This window comes from Tenrec ecaudatus, chromosome 7, assembly GCF_050624435.1.
Source record: "Tenrec ecaudatus isolate mTenEca1 chromosome 7, mTenEca1.hap1, whole genome shotgun sequence".
Classification (NCBI taxonomy): Eukaryota; Metazoa; Chordata; class Mammalia; order Afrosoricida; family Tenrecidae; genus Tenrec; species Tenrec ecaudatus.
The window spans coordinates 128,552,115-128,570,621 of NC_134536.1; the positions used below are offsets into that span (position 1 = coordinate 128,552,115).

Genomic DNA, 18,507 nt, shown 5'->3' on the forward strand with positions numbered 1-18,507 from the left:
GGGGGCTTGCGGGCCCCCGTCTTCACTATCTCCACACCTCGGACTGCCGTCGTCCCTTCTCATTACCCTCCCCTGGGGTACACACGCGGAGGGACCTCAGCCTCACACCAGAAATACTATTTTTTTAATACACAGAATGTAAAATGGGAATTTTATCAAATAAAACTATGAACATGCCAGTGGGCTCCGAGCCCCAGAACAGCTGGCTGCAGTCCCAGATGAGAGAGACCCAGAGGTCTAGTGTTGGAGGTGTCTCTGGGACCCACCCACCTGGGAGGAGTGGTGTCTGGGTGCCTCGTCTCCCTGCTAAAGGAGGTGAGGGAGTCCTCAGTGGTCTCGGCCTCTGGGCCAGCCCAGTGGCTGTGGTAGAAGGAGGGGAGACCCAGGCCCTCAGGTGGAGGACGCGGCTCCCTGCTGGCTGCTCTGCACCAGCTGCTGGAAGAGCGAGCGGGGCTGGCTGCACAGGGCAGCAGGGGAGTCCAGCTCCATGACCCGGCCTGCCTGCAGCACCAGCACCCGGTCTGAGTTCATGATCGTGTTGAGCCTGTATGGAGGAAGGAAGGGAATTAGTGTGGGATATGGGGGCTCAGGACAGTGCCCTCAGGGAGAAGCCCCTTCTCCTGCAAGCACAGTTCCCTCAAATAATGTGCTATGAAGAGCCCAGGCCTGCGATGCCAGGGCCAGGTCCAGAGGGCGAGGAGCTACGGAGGGGCGGAAGGGACAGGCGTCCTGGGATGCTCGTTCACCTGTGGGCGATGGTCAGCACGGTCTTGCTAGCAAAGCGGGTGCGGATGGTCTGCTGGAGCAGCTGGTCCGTCTTCTGGTCCACGCTGGCCGTGGCCTCGTCAATACACAGGACCTGGGCAGGAGGCAGGGGAGGGGAAGCCTGGGTTCCAACTCAGGCACCAGCCCCACCTCGGCTCTCACGGGAAGGAGACCGGCATCTTCTCTAATTAGGGCCCTGAAGCTTTTTCCAAAATCGGCTGCCTCCCCGCTGGACTTCTGGAATGTCCCTCCCACTGGCCTTACCTTGGCATCTGTGAGGAGAGCCCGGGCCAGGCACACCAGCTGCCTCTGCCCCAGGGACAAGCTCCGGCCCCCTTCACTCAGCTCGCAGTCCAGACCCCCTGCGGGAGAAGCCTCTTCATCCCCAAAGTTCCAGGCCTCTCACACAGCCCCCCTCCCCATCAGGACCAGCCCCAGCCCAACTCCCGCACCCTCCCTCCCTGCAGGGCGGGGCCTAGCACTCACCCATGGACTCAACCACCTCTCTCAGGTGGCACTGCTCCAGGGCCAGCCACAGGGCCCTGTCCTCCTGCAGGCCCCGGGGGTCCAGGTTCTCACGAACCGTCCCGCTGAACAAAAAGGGCTCCTGGGGAATTATGGCCAGCTGGGACCTGCGGGTGAGGAGAGGGCAGGGCATGGGGACCGGGCTGCAGGTGTGGGCATCTTGCTCTCAGCTCACACTCTCAGTGAGGGGGCCAGGGTCTCCCGAAACGCTGGGAGCCAAGTCCTGAGCAGGTGTCTCTGGGCTCTCCCTCCCACCACCACCGGAGAGAGGAGCAGCCTGCCTTTCACCCAGAGCCACATGGAGCCCTGGAGCCGCCCCAAGGAGAGGAAGGCCCCGGCTCCTGTCCTCAGGGAGCTCAGGCCTCCAAGAGGTATGTGCAAAATGAAGGAAGAGTGGGGGCCACGGGCCTGAGCTGTCAGATGCTTCAAGAGCTGCAGGACACAGCCGTGGCCTCCACGCGGAGACAAGAAGAGAAGGCCACAGGGCCTGGCACGGGGGTCACATGCTCAGGGTGTGAGGACAGTCGTCCTATCTCAGACGTCCTGGACGTCAGAGAAAATGAGACCCCATTCCCCTGGGGGAGGGGGCGGATCGTCCCAGATGAAGCTGCTTGTGGTCAGAGGCACTGGCCCAGGTCTCAAGCTGCCCTACGCTGTGCCTGCCACGCCTGAAAGCTGGCGGTGGATGGGGGTTTAGTATCTTGGGGCACAGTGTGGAAGCTCTTGGAAGCAATGCCTGGTGGGTCTGGGGGAGGGTGGGAAGTACACAAGAGACCCCCTCTGCTATGCCGGGAATGTGGCCCTGAGTAGGAGGATGATGTCCTCACTGCTCATCTCACCCTCCCTCTCAACAACCCCCACCCCCCGCCATCGAGCCTGGTGGCCCGAGTCTGTGTCCACCTCCCCAGACCTGAGCTCGGCCAGCTCCAGCTGGCTGGCGTCCACGCCGTCCAGCAGCACTCGGCCGGCACTGGGCTCCAGCAGGCGGAAGAGCACCAACAAAAGGGAGGACTTGCCAGAGCCTGTGCGGCCCACGATGCCCAGCTTCTCTCCGGGCTGCACACGGAAGGTTACCCCGTCCAGGGCATTGGGCAGCCCTGGCCTGTAGGTCAGCACCACGTCCTGGAACTCCACACTCCCCTGGGTCAGCCAGCCGATGCCCAGCTGGTGGGGCCATGGGTGGGAGATAGACAGGTGAGAGGTGCAGGGGAATGGGGAGGAGAAGAGAAAATGGATGAGGAGGGAGGCAGGGGCAGTGCAGAATGGTGCGGGGAGGGGTTATGCAAGAAGACAGGCAAGAGGAAGGTGGGCAACTTGGGCAGAGATGGGGGACTTCAAGGGATCTTTTAGGGTCCCAGAACTCGGCTGGGGCGGGTCTGAACAGGGGCCCAGGCCTACCTGCAGGGAGTGGCCCTGAGGCTCCTGGGGCAGGTCACAGGAGTACTCCTCCAGCCGCTCCACGCTCACCAGCATGGCCTCCGTCTGGGTAAAGCTGCTCACCAGGCCGGACAGCAGGCCGGTCAGCGATAGGGCATATGACAGTGACAGGCCCACCAGACCTGGGGAGAGGAGCCCAGCGCTAGGGGAGGGGTGGACACTGGTGTGTACCTGTGGGTGGAGGGAGGATGGACGGGGCAGGCGGGCAATAGGTACTGGAAGAAAGGCAGTAGCAATGACCACAGGGCTAGGTGCCGGCCAGCAGAGTGGGCCAGGGGCAGCTATGAGGGTCAGAGGGTAAGGTCAGCCCTATTCCTACTGGGAGCAGGTCAGGGCTGCAGACTCGGTTCCTCAACTCTAAGATGAGGAGGAGGGTGATGAGGGTAAGGACACCATGCTCGCAGGATGCCCTGGGTGGGAGGGAAAGAGGGTGGGGACAGGGGCAATACCCGGGCAGGGTTGGGGTTGGAGTAACTGCAGGAGGAAGGGTCTGGCAAGCACCTGGGCTGGTGAGGCCCTGCTGGTGCTGCACCAGGGCGATGCCTGCGATTGCGCTGACCACGGCGGCCCCCATGAGCTGCAGTCGGATGTCCAGCCACTGCATCGCGGCGCTGGCAGCAAACTGGCACCTCTGGTTCAGCTCCAGGAGGTGCTGGTTCTCCTGCTCAAACCTGAGGAGACCAAGAGGGGAGTGAAACTATGCCACTGTCCCACTGCCCGGTCCAGACGTGGCACCCAGAGCTGCCAACATACTCTTCATAGTGGGGTCTGCCCTGCCCTGCAAAGCCCTTTTGCCCTGGTTGGCCCCACCTTTTTCCAAGTATCCGCAAACCTTCCCTTCTCCCTACAGGTCTCTCCACCCCCACTCTCCACCTGCCCTCAGCAATTCTTCTCCCAGCCCCCATCCCTGGGGGCCCTGGCTGGGACAGGCAGCCCCCACCCACCTGGAGGCAGCCCCGGCGGCACGGAGCACAGGGAGGCCAGCCAAGGTATCGGCCAGGTGGGTATAGAGAGGGGACAGGGTGAGGCTGGCCAGGCGCCGCAGCTCCCGCGAAGAGGCCCTGTAGTGCCGCTGCACGCAGTAGTACACGAGGCTCAGGGGCGGCAGCAGCAGCAGCAGCCAGGGCAGGCCCGAGGCCAGCACAGCGAGCAGCCCCAGCAATCCCACCGAGTTAGCCAGGAGGATGTTGAGGAGGAAGGGCAGGCTGTCGTCTGCGCAGGCCACGTCCGAGGAGAAGCGGTTCAGGACCCGACCCGTGGGTGTGGAGTCGAAGAACGTCACTGGAGCCTGGTAGAGGGCATATGGGCAGGCAGGTGGGCTTGGTGGGCATCCCTGGGGGCCAGGGGGTGGTGGTGGAATGGGACAGGAAGGGAGGGCCAAGGCAGAGAACAGGAAAGGGTTGGTGTCCCCAGGGCTTGGGGACAGAGAGAAGGGACTGGCAGAGCTTAGAGGAAGAATGTCCCACCCACTGGCCAGTGGGGACCCCCATGGCAGCCCATTTCTCTGGCCCTGGGCCACACAGGCCTCCTGTCCTTTCCGGGGCGGGGGGCTGGTGCTCTAGGTGAGGGGGATGTGTCGGAGCTGCTGAGGGTGGCAGTCATGCTCAGCACGATCTCCTGGGGAAGACGTCGGAGCCACAGAGACTGGCTGCAGTTGGGGTTCCAGCTCTGCCACTTCCTACTTGTGAGCCACCCCCCCAAGGCCCGGGGCTTCAGCTCTCCAATGCCTGATGTGAAAAAGGAGTCTGGAGGGGACCCCTCACCTCACCTCGCAGGCTCTGGGAAGGAGAGGGGGCCACAGAGGCAGGTGTCAAATGCGAGGCCTAGGCTGCCTGGCCCGGAGCAGGAGTGCCCGCAGCTGCCCCCTGGCTAGGACCCTGTCAGGGAGGTCCAGTCGCACAGGGAGCTCATGTCCCCTCCTCACTTTGCCCATGCTGCCCCTTCACTGTCTGTCGTTACTTTGGGGCCAGGCGTGTCTCAGGCAGGGGATGAGACGGGGTGACTTTCAGGAGCACCTCTGCTGCCAGCTTATGAGCAAAGGAACCCCTTCGGGCCACACAGCTGCAATGACCTTCGCCAGCTCACCCACACCCTGAGCCTGCGTTTCCTCTCCAGTAAAATGGCAGCACTACCCCTCACAGGGCTTTGGTGAGGCCCTGATATGCTAGTGGACGAGCAAGGGCCTCAGAAAAACAACAGCCACAACAGGAATAATAATAGCTATCCGAGTCCTTACCGAGGGGTGCCACACTGGGCTGCTAACTGCAAGGTCAGCAGTTCAAAACCACTAGCCACTCTGAGGGAGAAAAATGAGGCTTTCTACTCCTGTAAAGGGTTACCATCTTGGAAATCCACAGGGGCAGTTCTGGCCTGTCCTGGGGGGTTGGCAGCAACTCAACGGCAGTGAGTTTGGTTTCTGGTGTTAAGTACTAGGGGCTTGTATGTAGCACTAAGGACGTTCTGCACGCCCATGGAGGAAGGAACAGACTTCATACAGAGTGACGAGGACAGATCTTAGCAGCAGTCCTCCGTAGAAGTGGTCAGAAAGAGGGTAGACCCAGCACTGCCTTCCCTTATGTAAGTGGAACATACCAGCGCACGAAGCGTAGGCTTGTTGCAAACTCAGACAAACTGATACACGTGGGAACATACAGAATGCTGTGAACCAGAGGGGAGGGGAAATGGGAACAGGGTGTAGGAGTAAGGGGGTAAATGCGCATGGGCGCGCAAACACACACAGCTGCCACTGAGTCGCTCCGACTCCCAGCCACTCCATGCACACCCTGATGGAACCACGGTTCCTCCGGTTTTCAGTGGCTGGTGTTTCTGAAGTCGATCCCCAGGCCTTTCTCCCTAGTCTGTCTTAGTCTGGAAGCTCCACCTAACCCTGCTCAGCGTCCCAGCAGCACACAGCCTCCACTGAGAACTGCGCTTGAGGCTTAGTGCAGGACTCAAACCTCGGCTGCAGAAGTACAGGAACATGGCCTTGCATGAACCCGGGGGGCTGACTGACTCAGCCCTCTGCAGCCTAAGTGGAGAGCTAAGTAGCTTGGACACAATTCTCTTGTTCTCCCCGTTGCACGGCTGAGGAAGCCACCAGACTGAAGGGACTGGGTAGGAGACCGTTCCAAACTGGGCCTCCCCAGGCCTTGGAGAGCATCGAGAACTATACCCCCCCGCCCTCAGTGAGGAGCGGGTTTGTCCCTGGAAGGAGATGTTGGATGGGGTCCCCCATGGAGCCCCCTTGGACAGCGTACGAGGCCCCCGCCCCACCCTCCCATGCGCTCACCCTAAGGACTCGGCGCAGCAGGCGGCGGTGTAGGGTGGCAGCTGCCCGCAAGGTGCCGGCGGCAAAGAGCACTGCCCGGAGCAGGGTGCAGAGGGAGTTGATGCCGGCGATGGTCGCATAGACAGTGAGGTAGAAACGGACATCGGCGGAGCCATTGGGGGCAGCTTGGAACAGTGGGGGCACTGGGGCGCTGGGTGGTGGGGAGGGGGCTGTAGGTAACCAAAAGGAGGGCCACTCAGGGGTCCCTTCCCCACCCGGTGCCGCCGCTTTCCACGCTTGGTGACAGAGCCCCAGGTGCCACCAGCCCCCAAACCACACTCCCAGCCTGCAGCCCCTCTGAGAGCAGCTCGCCACTCACTAGAGGCTCCCGGGCGAGAAGAGGAGCAGCTGTAGGGAAATGAGTCTCGAGGAGCCCGGGCTGCGGGGGGCTGGTGCCTCCTGGGAGCTATTCCTGGCTGCCTGCAGCTGAGAGACCCAGTGGGAGAGCCACCAGTCCGCCGCATTCCGTGTGCCTGGGGGCGGGGAGGAGAAGTGGTGTGGGCTCCTGCTCTGTCCTTCCTGGGCATCTCTGGTTCCTAGCCCTCTTCACATCCCAGGCCCACCCCTCCACCTGGCCACGTTCTCACCCCCCCCCCAACTGGGGTGCACGTCCTTCTTGGGCTCACTGCCCTCAGGTCTGGGGGGAAGCATGCTATTGGGCTTGCAGACTGGGAACCAGCCTGGCGGGGGGTAGAGGCTGTGGGTACCCTCCGTAGAATCTGGGCTGTTACCCGTGCATGGTGAGTCTCAGTTTGGGGACTCTCTCTCTGCACCCTCTGTAGCGCAGCCCTGGGACGCTCGTTAGTACTCAGTGATGGCATCCTGGGCACCCTGAGGACATGGGTGGTTGGGAGCACGGTCCGGGGGTGCACACCCACCTTGCATGAGCAGCAGTGAGAAGAGGATGGCCAGGGCCAGGCCCCAGCCCACTGCCCTCCAGTATGCCCGGTACACGTGGAAGGCCACAGTCCCTTCCTTCTTGCTCTCCTCCTGCAGCAGGCGGCTGGGAGCACTCTCCTCCACCGCAGGCCCCGCCTTTGCCTTCTCTGGGTCCCACACAGACTGGCCTGGGTCTGCGAGAATGGGGTGGGGGGTGCAGATAGAGAAGTGTTAAATTTGCAGGCCAACAGTCGTAAGCCTCCGTGTTTTCAGGGAGGTGAGCAAGGTACTCTCTCTGCAGTTTGGTGGTGAGGAAGCAAGCCCTTTCCTCCCACCCCTGGGCCACACCTGAGTCCAACGTCTGTCCCTCCTCAGGCAGGGCTCTGGGAACAGCTTGCACCAATGGCAGAATCTCAGAGGGCGGTCCTGCAAGGCAGCAGGGGAAGCATGGCAGGGCTTAGGCAGGCCATAGACCATGCCTCTCTAAGTACCTGCGCTGACTGCCTTCGGACCTCTCGGACCCAGGCCTCTGCACAGGGTTCCCGCCCATCCCCCTGCACCGGGGTCCCATCAGCACACAGAGACGCATGCTTGTCCCGGAAGGGGGAGTCTCAGGTGCCAGCCAGTCACCACTCATGGTGGTGGTGGTGGGACAACTCGGGATCATACAGAGCAGGGCCCCAGAGAATGTCCTAGGCCACCATCTTCATGGGAGGAAGCCCCAGGGAGTGGCTGGTGGGGTCTGACTCCCGTCTGCTCAGTTAGGGGTCCCGGGCCTTAACCATAGCACCACCAGGCCTTCACGCCCCCTAACAGCCCTCAAACCCCGGTTGCTCCCCATGAGCTGAGTGACCACGCTTCAGTTTCTTCTGACTGCTCTCTCTTCCCAAGTTCCCACATTCTCAGCGCTCTCTCCGGCATGCAGAGTGCTCAGTTCCAGACCCTCCAGGCCCCAGTGCCCCACCCACCAGCATTCCCCTAAGGACAAGGGGCCATCTCTGCCTCCATTTTCCCACCTCAGTTCTGGGAAGGTCAGTGGTGGTGGTGGGGGGGGGGGGGGAGGGTGTTTCCCAGGAGGCAATGACCAGGCCCAGGCCACACGAGGAGGGGGTGGTTGTGTCTACACTTGACAATGCATCTGTCTCCTCCCTGTCACCTCTTACTATATTTCCTCTCCTGGACCGGGCGCCCGCCCCGGCTGCCCACGTTACCGGCACGGACGAGGTGCCCGGCCTCCATCAGCAGCACGACGTCAGCCTGCTCCAGGTACTCGGTGCGGTGGGTGCAGAGCAGCCGTGTGGTGTGGCTCAGGACTCCCAGGATGCACCTGTGCAGCAGGTGGTTGGCCACATCGGCATCCACAGCGGCCAGAGGGTCATCGAGGAGATAGAGCTCCTTTTCCTAGGGAAAGATGGGGGCACGTGGGCACCGAGCCCAGGTCTTCTGTCCACGTCTCCCCAGAGTCTCCTCAGAATTGTCCTCGAGACGGTCAGAGAAAGGAAGTAGTTGAGAGGATCTCTGGGAGCTACCCCTACAGCAGCAGAGGATGGTTAGACCTGAGGGTGGACTTCTCTCCGGTCAAGGTCAGGGCTTGGGGGCTACTGTTCAGCTTTGCTGGGTCCCGAGTCCTCAAACCAGGCCTTTAATTCTGCCTGCGACGTTCTGCAGGGGTGGGGGTGGGGAATGGGACTGCCAAGGGGCCCATCAATGCCTCGGGAGCTTGGTGAGGGGCGTAGAAACCAGGTACTGACTGTGTACGTCCCTATGCAACCCCCCACCCCACCCCGCCAGCTATGCTCTGAGGCTGCCAGCTCCCTGCCCAGCTCACCTTGAGCTTACCTGGTAGACAGCACGAGCTAGGGCAATCCGGGCCCGCTGCCCGCCACTGAGGGTCACCCCCCTCTCTCCCACCTCCGTCTGGTCTCCATCGGGGAGGATCTGAGGGGACAGCCCCCCCAAAGAGCACTGGTCAGAGTCCCCCAGCACTTCTCCACCCCTGTGCAGAGAAGCCATGGCAGAAATCGAAAGAGCCTTGAGCTTCAGGAGACGGGACATAGATTGGTCTGAGTGAGCCTCCGGAGACAAGCAGACAAGCCACAATTCCAGCAGAGGCAGGCATCTGTTGAACACTTACATCCGTGATCTCATCCAATCCCCTAACAACCTCACCCACCCACTGCCATTGAACCGACAACTAGCTCTCCATGGGAGTGAAGCCCTGTCTTTCTCCTGTGGAGTGGCCAGTGGGTTCAAACTGATGAACTTGCAATTAGCAGTCCAGCGCGGAACCACTACACACACCACCAGGGTTCTCTGATGGCGCAGAGAGCCTCATCTCTCTCCTGGGGAGCTGCTGGTGGGTTTGAACTCACCCACAGTTCCCACAGGGCTCCTGAAACCTGAAGAAGGCTTGAGGTGCGATTTCCTTTTAACAGATCACAGGAGCCTGTGGCTCACACAGGCCAACAACCTGGTCCAGGCTTCTATGGCCCGGACAGGGCGCGACTGAAGCCCGGGTCCTCAGCCTTACTACTCTGTCTTGCTTAGGCAGGGTTGATGGGAAAATTCAACGGAGGGGTTTTCATAGGCTTCAGAGGGAAACGTAGCCTCCAAGCCTTCCTCGCTGTACCCAGAGAAATGCCTCGGGTCCATGGATGGTGAGCACCTGTGGAGAGCCCCTCACTAGTCATTGCTTTTTAAGCACCTAGGACCCAAGGGGCATTTGGAATGGGCTTGAGGTAGAGACAAATGAGAAATGGCCATGGTCTGCCCGTGGTCGAATCAAAGGTTCTCCTTGACTTGGGCAGGGTGGTGGCGATGACAGTTCTGGGTGGGGAAGGGCGATGGCAAGGGCAGTCGTGGGAAAATTCTAATGGGCTAGTCTGGCTTCCATGGCACAGCCTGTAACCAAGGGAGACCGGCTCTCCCCAGCCTTCCTGCATGGAAAGCTTAGGAAGGCTGGGTTGAGCTCAGCCTCACAGTGAGCCTGCCCTAGCCCCGGGAGCCTAAGGACTCTTCCAACTGCTGGGTGGGACGCCCAGCCACACGACCTCTCTGGGCCCTCTGGGAAGGCAGGCAGACAAGGCGGGCAAGCAGCTGGGCCTCTGGGAGGATGCAAGGCAAGTGGCCAGGCCTGACGAGGAACCCATGCCCCCAGACGCAATTCTCTGATCTGAGGGGCCAGGGACACCTGGGGAAGCAGGTGGGCAGAGAGGTTTGGGGGCGAGCCGCTCACGTTCAGGTCATCGCCGAGGGCGCAGGCCTCCAGCACTGTACGGTACAGCTGGGCGTCAAATGTCTTCCCAAAGAGGATGTTGTCTCGGATGGTGGCAAACTGGATCCACGGTTCCTGGGTGGCCAGGCCAAAGCCCTTGGACAGCCCCGGCACAGCCACGTGTCCACCCAGCCTGTAGAGGTCAAGGTCAGGAGCATGGGGGTCAGCGCCCCATCAAATCCCTTCTCCCTCAGCCCTGCCTCCGGGTGGCCGACCCAGATGCTGTCTCCTAGGGGTTTAATGATCATTAGCGGTCACTGGGTTTGACACAGCGGCTGTAAAAATGGGCTCAGACATTGTGAAGATGGCACAGGGCCAGGACCGGGCGGTGTTGAGGTCTCTTGTACATAAGGTCGCTCGATGACCCCCAAGGACAACAAGAAGCTGAGCAGATGTCAATCTAGGTGGACTCAGGGGAGACTCATGCTCACATTCATGTGAAAGCCCCCACCCCTCTAAGCTCCCTTCCTATCACCACCCCGTTTCCTGGGGGCAGGAAATCCCAGTTAGCGCTGGGTGCTTCTGTTTCCTTTTCTTGCTCTTGTTCTCTGAGGGGGTTTCAGAAAGTGTGTGGGGAAGTGAAAGGAGAGAACCCCGCCCCCCAACACCTCTCAATGGTTAGGATTCTCTGTCTTGCCTGCCCTCAAAGGGTGCCTGCCATGTGGGAGGGGCTCAGTCAGTGCTCACTAAAGGGGCGCCCTGGAGGCAGATTACCTGTGGAGTTCCCCAGCGATGGCGGCCAGTAGTGAGCTCTTGCCGCTGCCCACCTTCCCCACGATGCCCACCAGGAAGCCCTGCAAGGAAGGCACAGCAGTAAGTGTCCGCTGCTCACAGAGGCAGGGCCGTCTTCCTCCAGCAGCTCTGGGTCTTCCCCTCTGGGCCCCACTCAGTCTTCGGGGCCGCTGCTGGCTGGGCTGTGTCCTGGGGACTGAGGCCTTGCTGGTTCTCTGCTCCCCCCACAGAGACTGACCAGTGTCCACATGCACGTGAGCTGTGGAGGGGAGTCTGGGAAGGAGACTGCCCCAGAGTCCCCCAGACAAGCTCAGGGTGGAAGGGCAGACAGGAAGGAAGGACTGGATGCTCCAGAGCCGGGATCCTGGGCCAGCCCGGGGAAGCCCGCCGGTGTCCTGGCTAACAGCGGTGCTTTGGCAGCTGCTCCATTTGAGCTCTGCAGTCTAAAGGTTGTCCTTTGTCACTTCCATTCCCACCTGAAAAATATACACCCCCCCGCCCCCCCGTCCCCCTCTTCTCTGCAAGCAGGGTGGGAAACCCAGAAGCTGTCTGTCTGTGATGTCTCACGACACCAGCTGAGCAGACACAGACGACGGATGACTGGGAGAGTGCCCCCTGGGGGTCTGGGACTAGCCCCAGGGGGCAGCTCCATTCCTTTTGGTGGCAGCCCGTAATCTAAAGGGTGCCCTACAGTTGCATCTGCTCAAGGGTGAGTGAGCCCGGAGACAAGGGAGCAGGCAGACTGCTCAGCCGTCCATGCGAGTTGAGGCCTGGTTCTGGGCTGCTTCCCGGCTCTGGCTGCGCTCAGGCCTTGGGGTTCTACGGCTGGTCTCATTATACTACTGGATCCTTATTATGAAGTCTGGTTTGCTTAAGCGAACTCCAGTGGGTTTCTATGGCGGACGTCCAAAAACAGCCCCAAACGCACACATTAGTAAAATTCCTTTGAGACATTCCAGCCTCGTCTTGCCTCAACGCAGAAAACAAAACAAAACAGTTGGCCAGCCCGAGCCAGGAAGGTGAGCCAAGTGCGGTGGAGGTAGTGCAGCCGGTACTGGGGAAAGCTGGGTTGAGTTGTGGGGCAAGGGGTTGGGCAGAGGTCAGGGGAGAGGGAAGCCTAGGACCGGAGGTGGGGGCTCAGGTGTGTGGGGGTGGGCACGGGGAGCCACCTCCCAGACAGGAATGCTGAAGCCTTTCACCCTCTTCTTTGAGCTGAGCTGTGACTCACAGGGTGTGAGTCCTCTTCCCCAGGTTCGGGGAGGGTCTAACCCACTGTGTGGAATCTTTTGTTGGACGGGCCTGCTGGGCTTCTCCCCCAGACCCCCAGCCTGGGGCCATTCTGCAGATGCCCTGGGGTGTGTTCTGAAGGCTGGAGCCTCTGAGGGACCAGGAGAAGCAAGGCTGCCCGCTGGGCTGGGCTGGGCTGGCTGTATGTCTAGGGCCTAGACTTGCGACTACACTGAATAAGGCGTCCGAGGCAGCAGGGGATTCAGAGACGTGGCATCGCCTCCTTTGGGATCAGAGCCTGCCCCCATCACAACCCTCCCGTCAGTGGCTCCGATGACCATTAGAGTTGCAGAGCCCACTGTTCTGATGGGCTCAGCCCTGGTTCACCTCTCGCTGAAGTCGAGTCTGGAGACTCGCCCAGGTCAACTGGCCAACGAACCTTCTTCACTGCAAGGTGATGGATGAAGGTCTCCTGGCTGGTCCCAACTGGGTCCCAAGAGAACAGGGCTCCACGCAGCTCCAATATCGCCGACGGCTCTGTCGGGGGGTCTGAACGAGAAAGAGGTGAGTCAACGGGGCTCTTCACTCACAACCTACCTGTTTGGGCTCGTTGTTGGCTCGTCTGCCCCATGTCTACCTGCTCAGAGCCAGTTTGGCCTTAGACTTAGTCTGCGGGCCCTCTCCCAGGCACTGGCCTCTTGACTCTATCTGGATCCTGCTGCCTCTGGCTCATTTTGGCAGTATCTCTACAGAGTGCCCAAGACACCAACGGCCCCTCCTCCTCCTCCTCCTCCTCCTGTGCCTGGCCCTGCCCTCTCCCTTCCCATTACCTGGGCTGTAGTAAGCCTGAGGTTTGTGGTTTGGAAGGTCGAGGAAATGTTGGATCCGATCCAAGGACACTTTGGCCTCCAGGAGCCCATTGATCACCCAAGGGAAGTTGTTGAGGGGCAGAATGAGCATGCGCACCAGTGCCAGGGCTGTGAACACCTAAGTGGGGTAGAAGGGGTGGTGTGGGCATCATTCAGTGCCCAGGACAGTGAACTATCAGAGGGATCTGTGGATGGGCGGGGGGTAGGGGTGAAGAAGATAGAGCAGCAACAAAACTGAGAGGAAGACTGGCCAATCCTTGGAGAGGTGGTCACTCCAAGAATCCTAGAGACTTCAGGTCAGTCTTTCCAGGAATCCAGGTAGCATCTTTTTATTTCTTTACCCCCCCCCACCCAGGTAGCATCTTGATGAGTGCACAGGTTGAGTTCCTTTTGAAACCCCCTCAGAGTTTCTAAGAAGCAACATCATCTGGCTCTGGCCAGACCCAGCCCTGGATCATGGGTTCCCACACCACCCCCACCCTGCCCGAGTCATCAGAAGGAAAATAAGGGAAACTCCCCACAGCTGGAAATCCCTAGAAATTGGTGAGGGAAGAGGCATGCCTTCACAGAGGGCAGGTTGTGGCAAGAAACGGTCCCTTGAGAGAATTCCCTTCTGGTTGCACAAGGACAAGGCAGTCAGGGGTCCTCCTGCCCTATCTTCCAGCCAGCACCACAGGGCCTGAGCCCCCGCCTCTCCATCCTGCCCCGCTGCGGTCTCCCTCCCCATCTTCCAGTTTCTTCCCAGCCCCTGGCCCTGTCCTCACCTTTGTGGCTGTGAGCTGGTGCCCCATGAGGACGTACGTGATGAAGATGATGATGGAGATGACGACAGGCAGGGCTGCCCACAGGTACACACAGGCCGCATCCAGGTATTTGATGACCCGCAGACGCCCCAGCTCGCGAGCTCGGCAGGCCTCTACCCGGGTCCCCAGCGCCTGCTCCCACCCACAGAACTTGATGACCCGAATGCCACTCAGCAACTCCGTCATAAGCTGGGGACAAGGGACAAGGAGCAAGGTGAGGTGAAGACACTGCCCAGGTGGCTTCTCCTCTGTCCACTCTGCCCAGGTCCCTGGCAGGGCACATCAAGTGCACTGCACTTCTAGGAAATCATATTCCCTTATCCCCATTTTCACTTCTTCTCCGGCATTAGTCCTTTCGGGAAATTCTGCCCCTCAGACCCTCTCAACCCTTGGGTTGCATCTTCTAGTCGAATTTCCTCACCACCTGCTCCACTTGGGGACAAACAAGTCAGGGAGCCCCTCTGAGGTTGGCACCGGTGCTGCATAGCCTCAGGACTGCCTCGCTCACTGCCAAGGGACCAGCACTGCTGAGCCCAGAATTGAGTCGGCCAGAACCCTAACATGGACAGTGGGCCCAGCAGGGAAATAGCCAACTCTGTTTTCTACAGTCCATCAACCTTTAGAAGACAGGGGTTCACCTAAATTCTCAGCACAGTCATGGGGCAGGGTGGCAGTGCCTTAGACAAAGAGGTGGGAGACGGGGGTCTGGCTCTGCCGCTAAAACCCCATCTGGTCTCAGGGAGGTCCCTCCCTACTTCCGCAGGCTGTGGATCCACCTGAGCGAACACTTCAGAACAGCGCAGGAAGCACATTGACAGCACTTTCTTGGTGACAGGCACAGTGCAGAGCCTTAGCTCATGAGATCCCAACAGCCACTCGAGACCAGCTCTTATGACCCTCGCTTTGCAGATGAGGAAACGGGGCCATGGTGAGGTTCATGATTGGTCTGAGGGATGGAACCAGTAAGTGGTAGGGCCTGGATTTGAACCCAGATCTCTGTCTCCAGGCTCAGCAGTTCACTTCTAGACTGTGCTCACTCACCTAGGCAGTATGTGTGGGAAGGCCCCAGGGACTGGGCTGCTGGGCGTGGGGTTCCAATTGCTGGGGGCCCCCAGCTACTCCTCACCTTGACCCGAGCATCTTTGTGCTGCAGCATCTCCTGGTTGCTGCCCATGATGCGTGTGGCCAGCACCTTGTTCACGGGCACGAGCAGCAGTGCCAGGGCCAGACCGCCCACGAACGCGATGCCCACCTGCTGGTGCAGCAGGTAGAGTGTGATAGCCAGCTGTAGAGGTAGGCCCCAGGCCTCATGGAAGCTCCCAGCAAAGTTGAGCAGCCGCTCAGAGTCAGTGCCCAGGAGGTTCAGTGCCTCCCCAGCAGGAGGCCGCTGGGGCCCCAGGTGCAGTGCCTTTCGGTACAGGATGTCCAGCACGGCCCCTCGGGCCTGAAGCGTGACCTTGCGGACCTCATACCCATACTGGTTCTGCAGCAAGGCCGCCAGCACAGCCCCGCTGGACAGCCCCAGGGCATAGAGCAGGCCCTGGCTCAGGGGCTCCTGCTTCTCTTCCAGGAAGCCCACCAGTAGGGACAGCAGCAGGGGTCCAGAGAAACCTAACATGGTTCCCACCAGCTTCAGCAGTCCAAGCGCCAGGTAGCGCCGCCCAAAGGCTCCATACAAGGCTCTCCACAGCCGGGCACCCTCCTGCCAGTGTGCATAGAAGACACGGGCCAGATAAGTGGGGTGCAGCCGGGAGGGGAGGCGGCAAGTGTCCTGGGGCTGCCGGAGCTCTCCCCGGGCCCCACGGGCCAGCAGGGGGGCCAGCCAGGCATAGGAAAAGCGGGACAGCCAGCTCTCCCCATCTTCAGCCACCTCAGGCTCCTGACTCTCAGAAAGGAGGGGTTCCTCGGGCCAGGGTTCCCGCCGTCTCCCGGGCACTGCCCAGCCCAGTCCATAGGCTAAGAGGGCAGCCAGCTGCAGGATGAGAAAGCATAGGCGGGCAAGGGGCCCTGGGAGGAGGGGGGGGCTAAGTGTGCCCCGCTGGCAGTGCCACAGCAGGGTCAGCACCAGGGCTGGGGTGGGCAGGAGTGCAGCCAGCGCCAAGGCCAAGGGCCCTCGGGAGCAGCCACGATGGGCACGGGCCAGCGCTCGCAGGGCCAGGCTGTGACTGATCCAGGCCACAGTGGCCACGCCTGCTGCCAGCCCCTCTAGCTCTATGGGCCCTGGACTGGCCCCTGGTGGCAGGGCGGCTGGCAGGAGGTCTAGCAGAGGGAAGACGGAGAGCAGGAAGGAGGTGGTGAGTCGGAGGCGCCAGCCTGGGCTGCAAGGTCGGATGTACTCGGGGCTCCTGGGGAGGAAGGGGAGAAGAGAAATGGCAGCATGGCATGGTGGACTCGGCGCCCCGACCCACTCACCTCCTACCTCTCACTTACCAAGAGAGACTCAGCTCCCAACCCTACCCAGCATCAAACACGAAGACAAAAGAAAACACGTTTCCATGCAGATAACCATGCAGTCCGTGACGGTTTATTTTTACAAGATTATCCACTAAAGGAGCCCTGGAAACCCTACAGAATGGTTAAAAGCCTGACTCAGATACTGCTTCTGTACTCTAATACCATTACCCAAGTTTATGAAAGGTCAGAATATTCTTCCCTGGGTATCCACCACCCTGGTAGAGGCTGGTGTGGGTCAAGCCTGTGACTTCTTTAGCTGGAGAAAATCCTTTTCTTTGGTATTGTCTGTCTCTTCTTGGCAGGCAAGCCTAAGTAACCAGAGGGGGTGACTGGTCCGCATCAAGGGGCTGATGCAGGAAAACATCTCCAGCAGAGAATGTTTGAGCCCCTTGAAGGTCTGTTGCACACCTTGGTGGCAGGGCTGGGCGGTGGAGTTTAGTTGCAACTAAAATGCTTTGGGGTTCCTTCATGGTCCAGCTGAAGACAATTACAAGGAAGGGTTGAGTGGAACCAATGTTGACTAATGATTCTACTTTCTAAAAAGTGGGGAGAGAAGCAACATTGAGCCCATGGGATCAGGCATAAGGGCCCCACCAACTACCTGCTTTGGGACTTGTTCCCTCTCTACATCTTGTTTCCCCCAGCAGGACAGGGAGGGGTTTGAGCACAAGGCCATGAGGGCCTTTCCTGTCTGAGACTCTAGGTCTTTTGTTTCCCCCTCAGACATGTTAAGCTCTGATAAGTGACGTGAGATACAGAACATCTACTGACTGCACGCGGGTCTCTCTTGCCTACCATGGACACGGCAAGATGTCAGAGCTCTGGGCCAATTATTAAAAAGACACGGCCCTGAGCCAGCTGTGCATGTCTGTGCTGCCCAACTCTTTCTGGACTGCTAATGCCGGGCCAGAACCAAATGGGCATTCCCCCAGACCATGCCTATCCACAGTTTCTCCATAGATTCGGCAGCCTTTGGTTTCCCTGTTACTGCCAAGGAGTGGATTCCAGCTCACTCACAGGAACTCTCTACAGTTTCCAAGGCTGTCCATCTTTATGGGGCAGACGTCCACTCTCCGGAGGAGCAGCTGGTGGGACTGGGCGGCTCACTTTGCAGCCAGCAGCCTGACCCACAGCGCCACCAGGGCTAGGAAACCCAAGGCCAAAGCCAAGCCGCACCTCCAGAGAGACTACCTTTACCAGAGAGGAACAAAATAAAAATACAACAGGAGTTGAGCACCACGCCTAAACGGGGGGAGGCTTAAGTCTGATGTACTGTTTCTTCTACCTACTGCCTCCTTGTTGAGCCGACATATGAGTTTCTTAGCTCAAGAACACTGAGGTTTCGTGGAGGGAAGTGTTGAGAAACGGAATCTTCAGCCTAAATACCAGTCATCCTGTTTGGTTAAAAATCATTTTTGTTTTTACCAAGTTTAGCCTCCCATTCAGGGCAGCTGTCTTTTGAGCACCTCAACATCCACCGTCCTGTTGCCGGGTGTCTCTCACGCAGAAGGCCTTTGAAAGCGTGCCGGGCGCGCAGGGTTACACACGGAAAGGCCTTATCTGGTGCACATCGCTCAGAGAAGACGGGTAACCTGCCCAGCTGCACACCTGGGAAGTGACCAAGCCCGGCCTGTCGTCTGGCTTTGCACTACACGAGAGCCATCCCAGTCCCGTGACACGGCCGGGAGACAGGGCTTGCTTGCGGCGGTGGCCGAAAAGCACACGTGGACAAGAGATGCCTGAGCTCATCGCTACCCACCTCGGAGTGCTCAGGTAACAGGCGCTGAGCACGGCGAGGAGCGCGTGGGGCAGGGCGCTGAGCACCAGCTGGGTGAAGCAGTGGCCCGTTGTGTCCCCCTCCCACAGCGGGAGCGGCCGCGCGACGCTGGTGCCGCACAGGTGGGAGAGGAGGCGCTCCATGGAAGCCACACCTGCAGGGAGGGGATCGGGTCACCAAGGTCCAGGGAGGGAGCCGGGGGTGGGGGTGTGGGGGGAGGTGAGGGGGGCGGGGAAAGGGGGCAGGTGGAATGGGACGCAGATCAGGAAGGGAAGTGGGGCGGCGCGTCACCCCCGGATCTCCCACGTCCAGCCCCGCCCTCCAGCGGGGACCGCCCCTCGCTTCCGTTCCCAAGCCAGACCCCATCAGTGCTCGCGGGGCCTCAAGGGGGACGGAGGGAGGTTCGCGAATCTCTGGTCACCCCCGCTCACACCCTT

At 60.2% G+C, this 18,507-nt stretch overlaps 1 protein-coding gene across 1 annotated transcript; it reads right to left on the minus strand.

The window, feature by feature from the left end:
- Positions 1-112: 112 nt before the first annotated feature.
- ABCC10 (ATP binding cassette subfamily C member 10) lies at positions 113-18,304 on the minus strand. The gene is made up of 21 exons (XM_075555057.1): positions 18,053-18,304; positions 14,966-16,184; positions 13,801-14,028; positions 12,998-13,154; positions 12,607-12,716; positions 10,923-11,002; positions 10,170-10,341; positions 8,774-8,872; positions 8,146-8,335; positions 7,283-7,360; positions 6,934-7,128; positions 6,375-6,528; positions 6,017-6,206; positions 3,672-4,015; positions 3,229-3,398; positions 2,689-2,849; positions 2,201-2,454; positions 1,252-1,397; positions 1,030-1,127; positions 747-859; positions 113-544 (listed from the first exon to the last, which is right to left on the minus strand). Exons 1-21 carry the CDS (start codon positions 18,211-18,213, stop codon positions 391-393), a joined length of 4,473 nt encoding a protein of 1,490 aa, XP_075411172.1. The 5' UTR covers positions 18,214-18,304; the 3' UTR covers positions 113-390.
- Between the last annotated feature and the right edge of the window lie 203 nt (positions 18,305-18,507).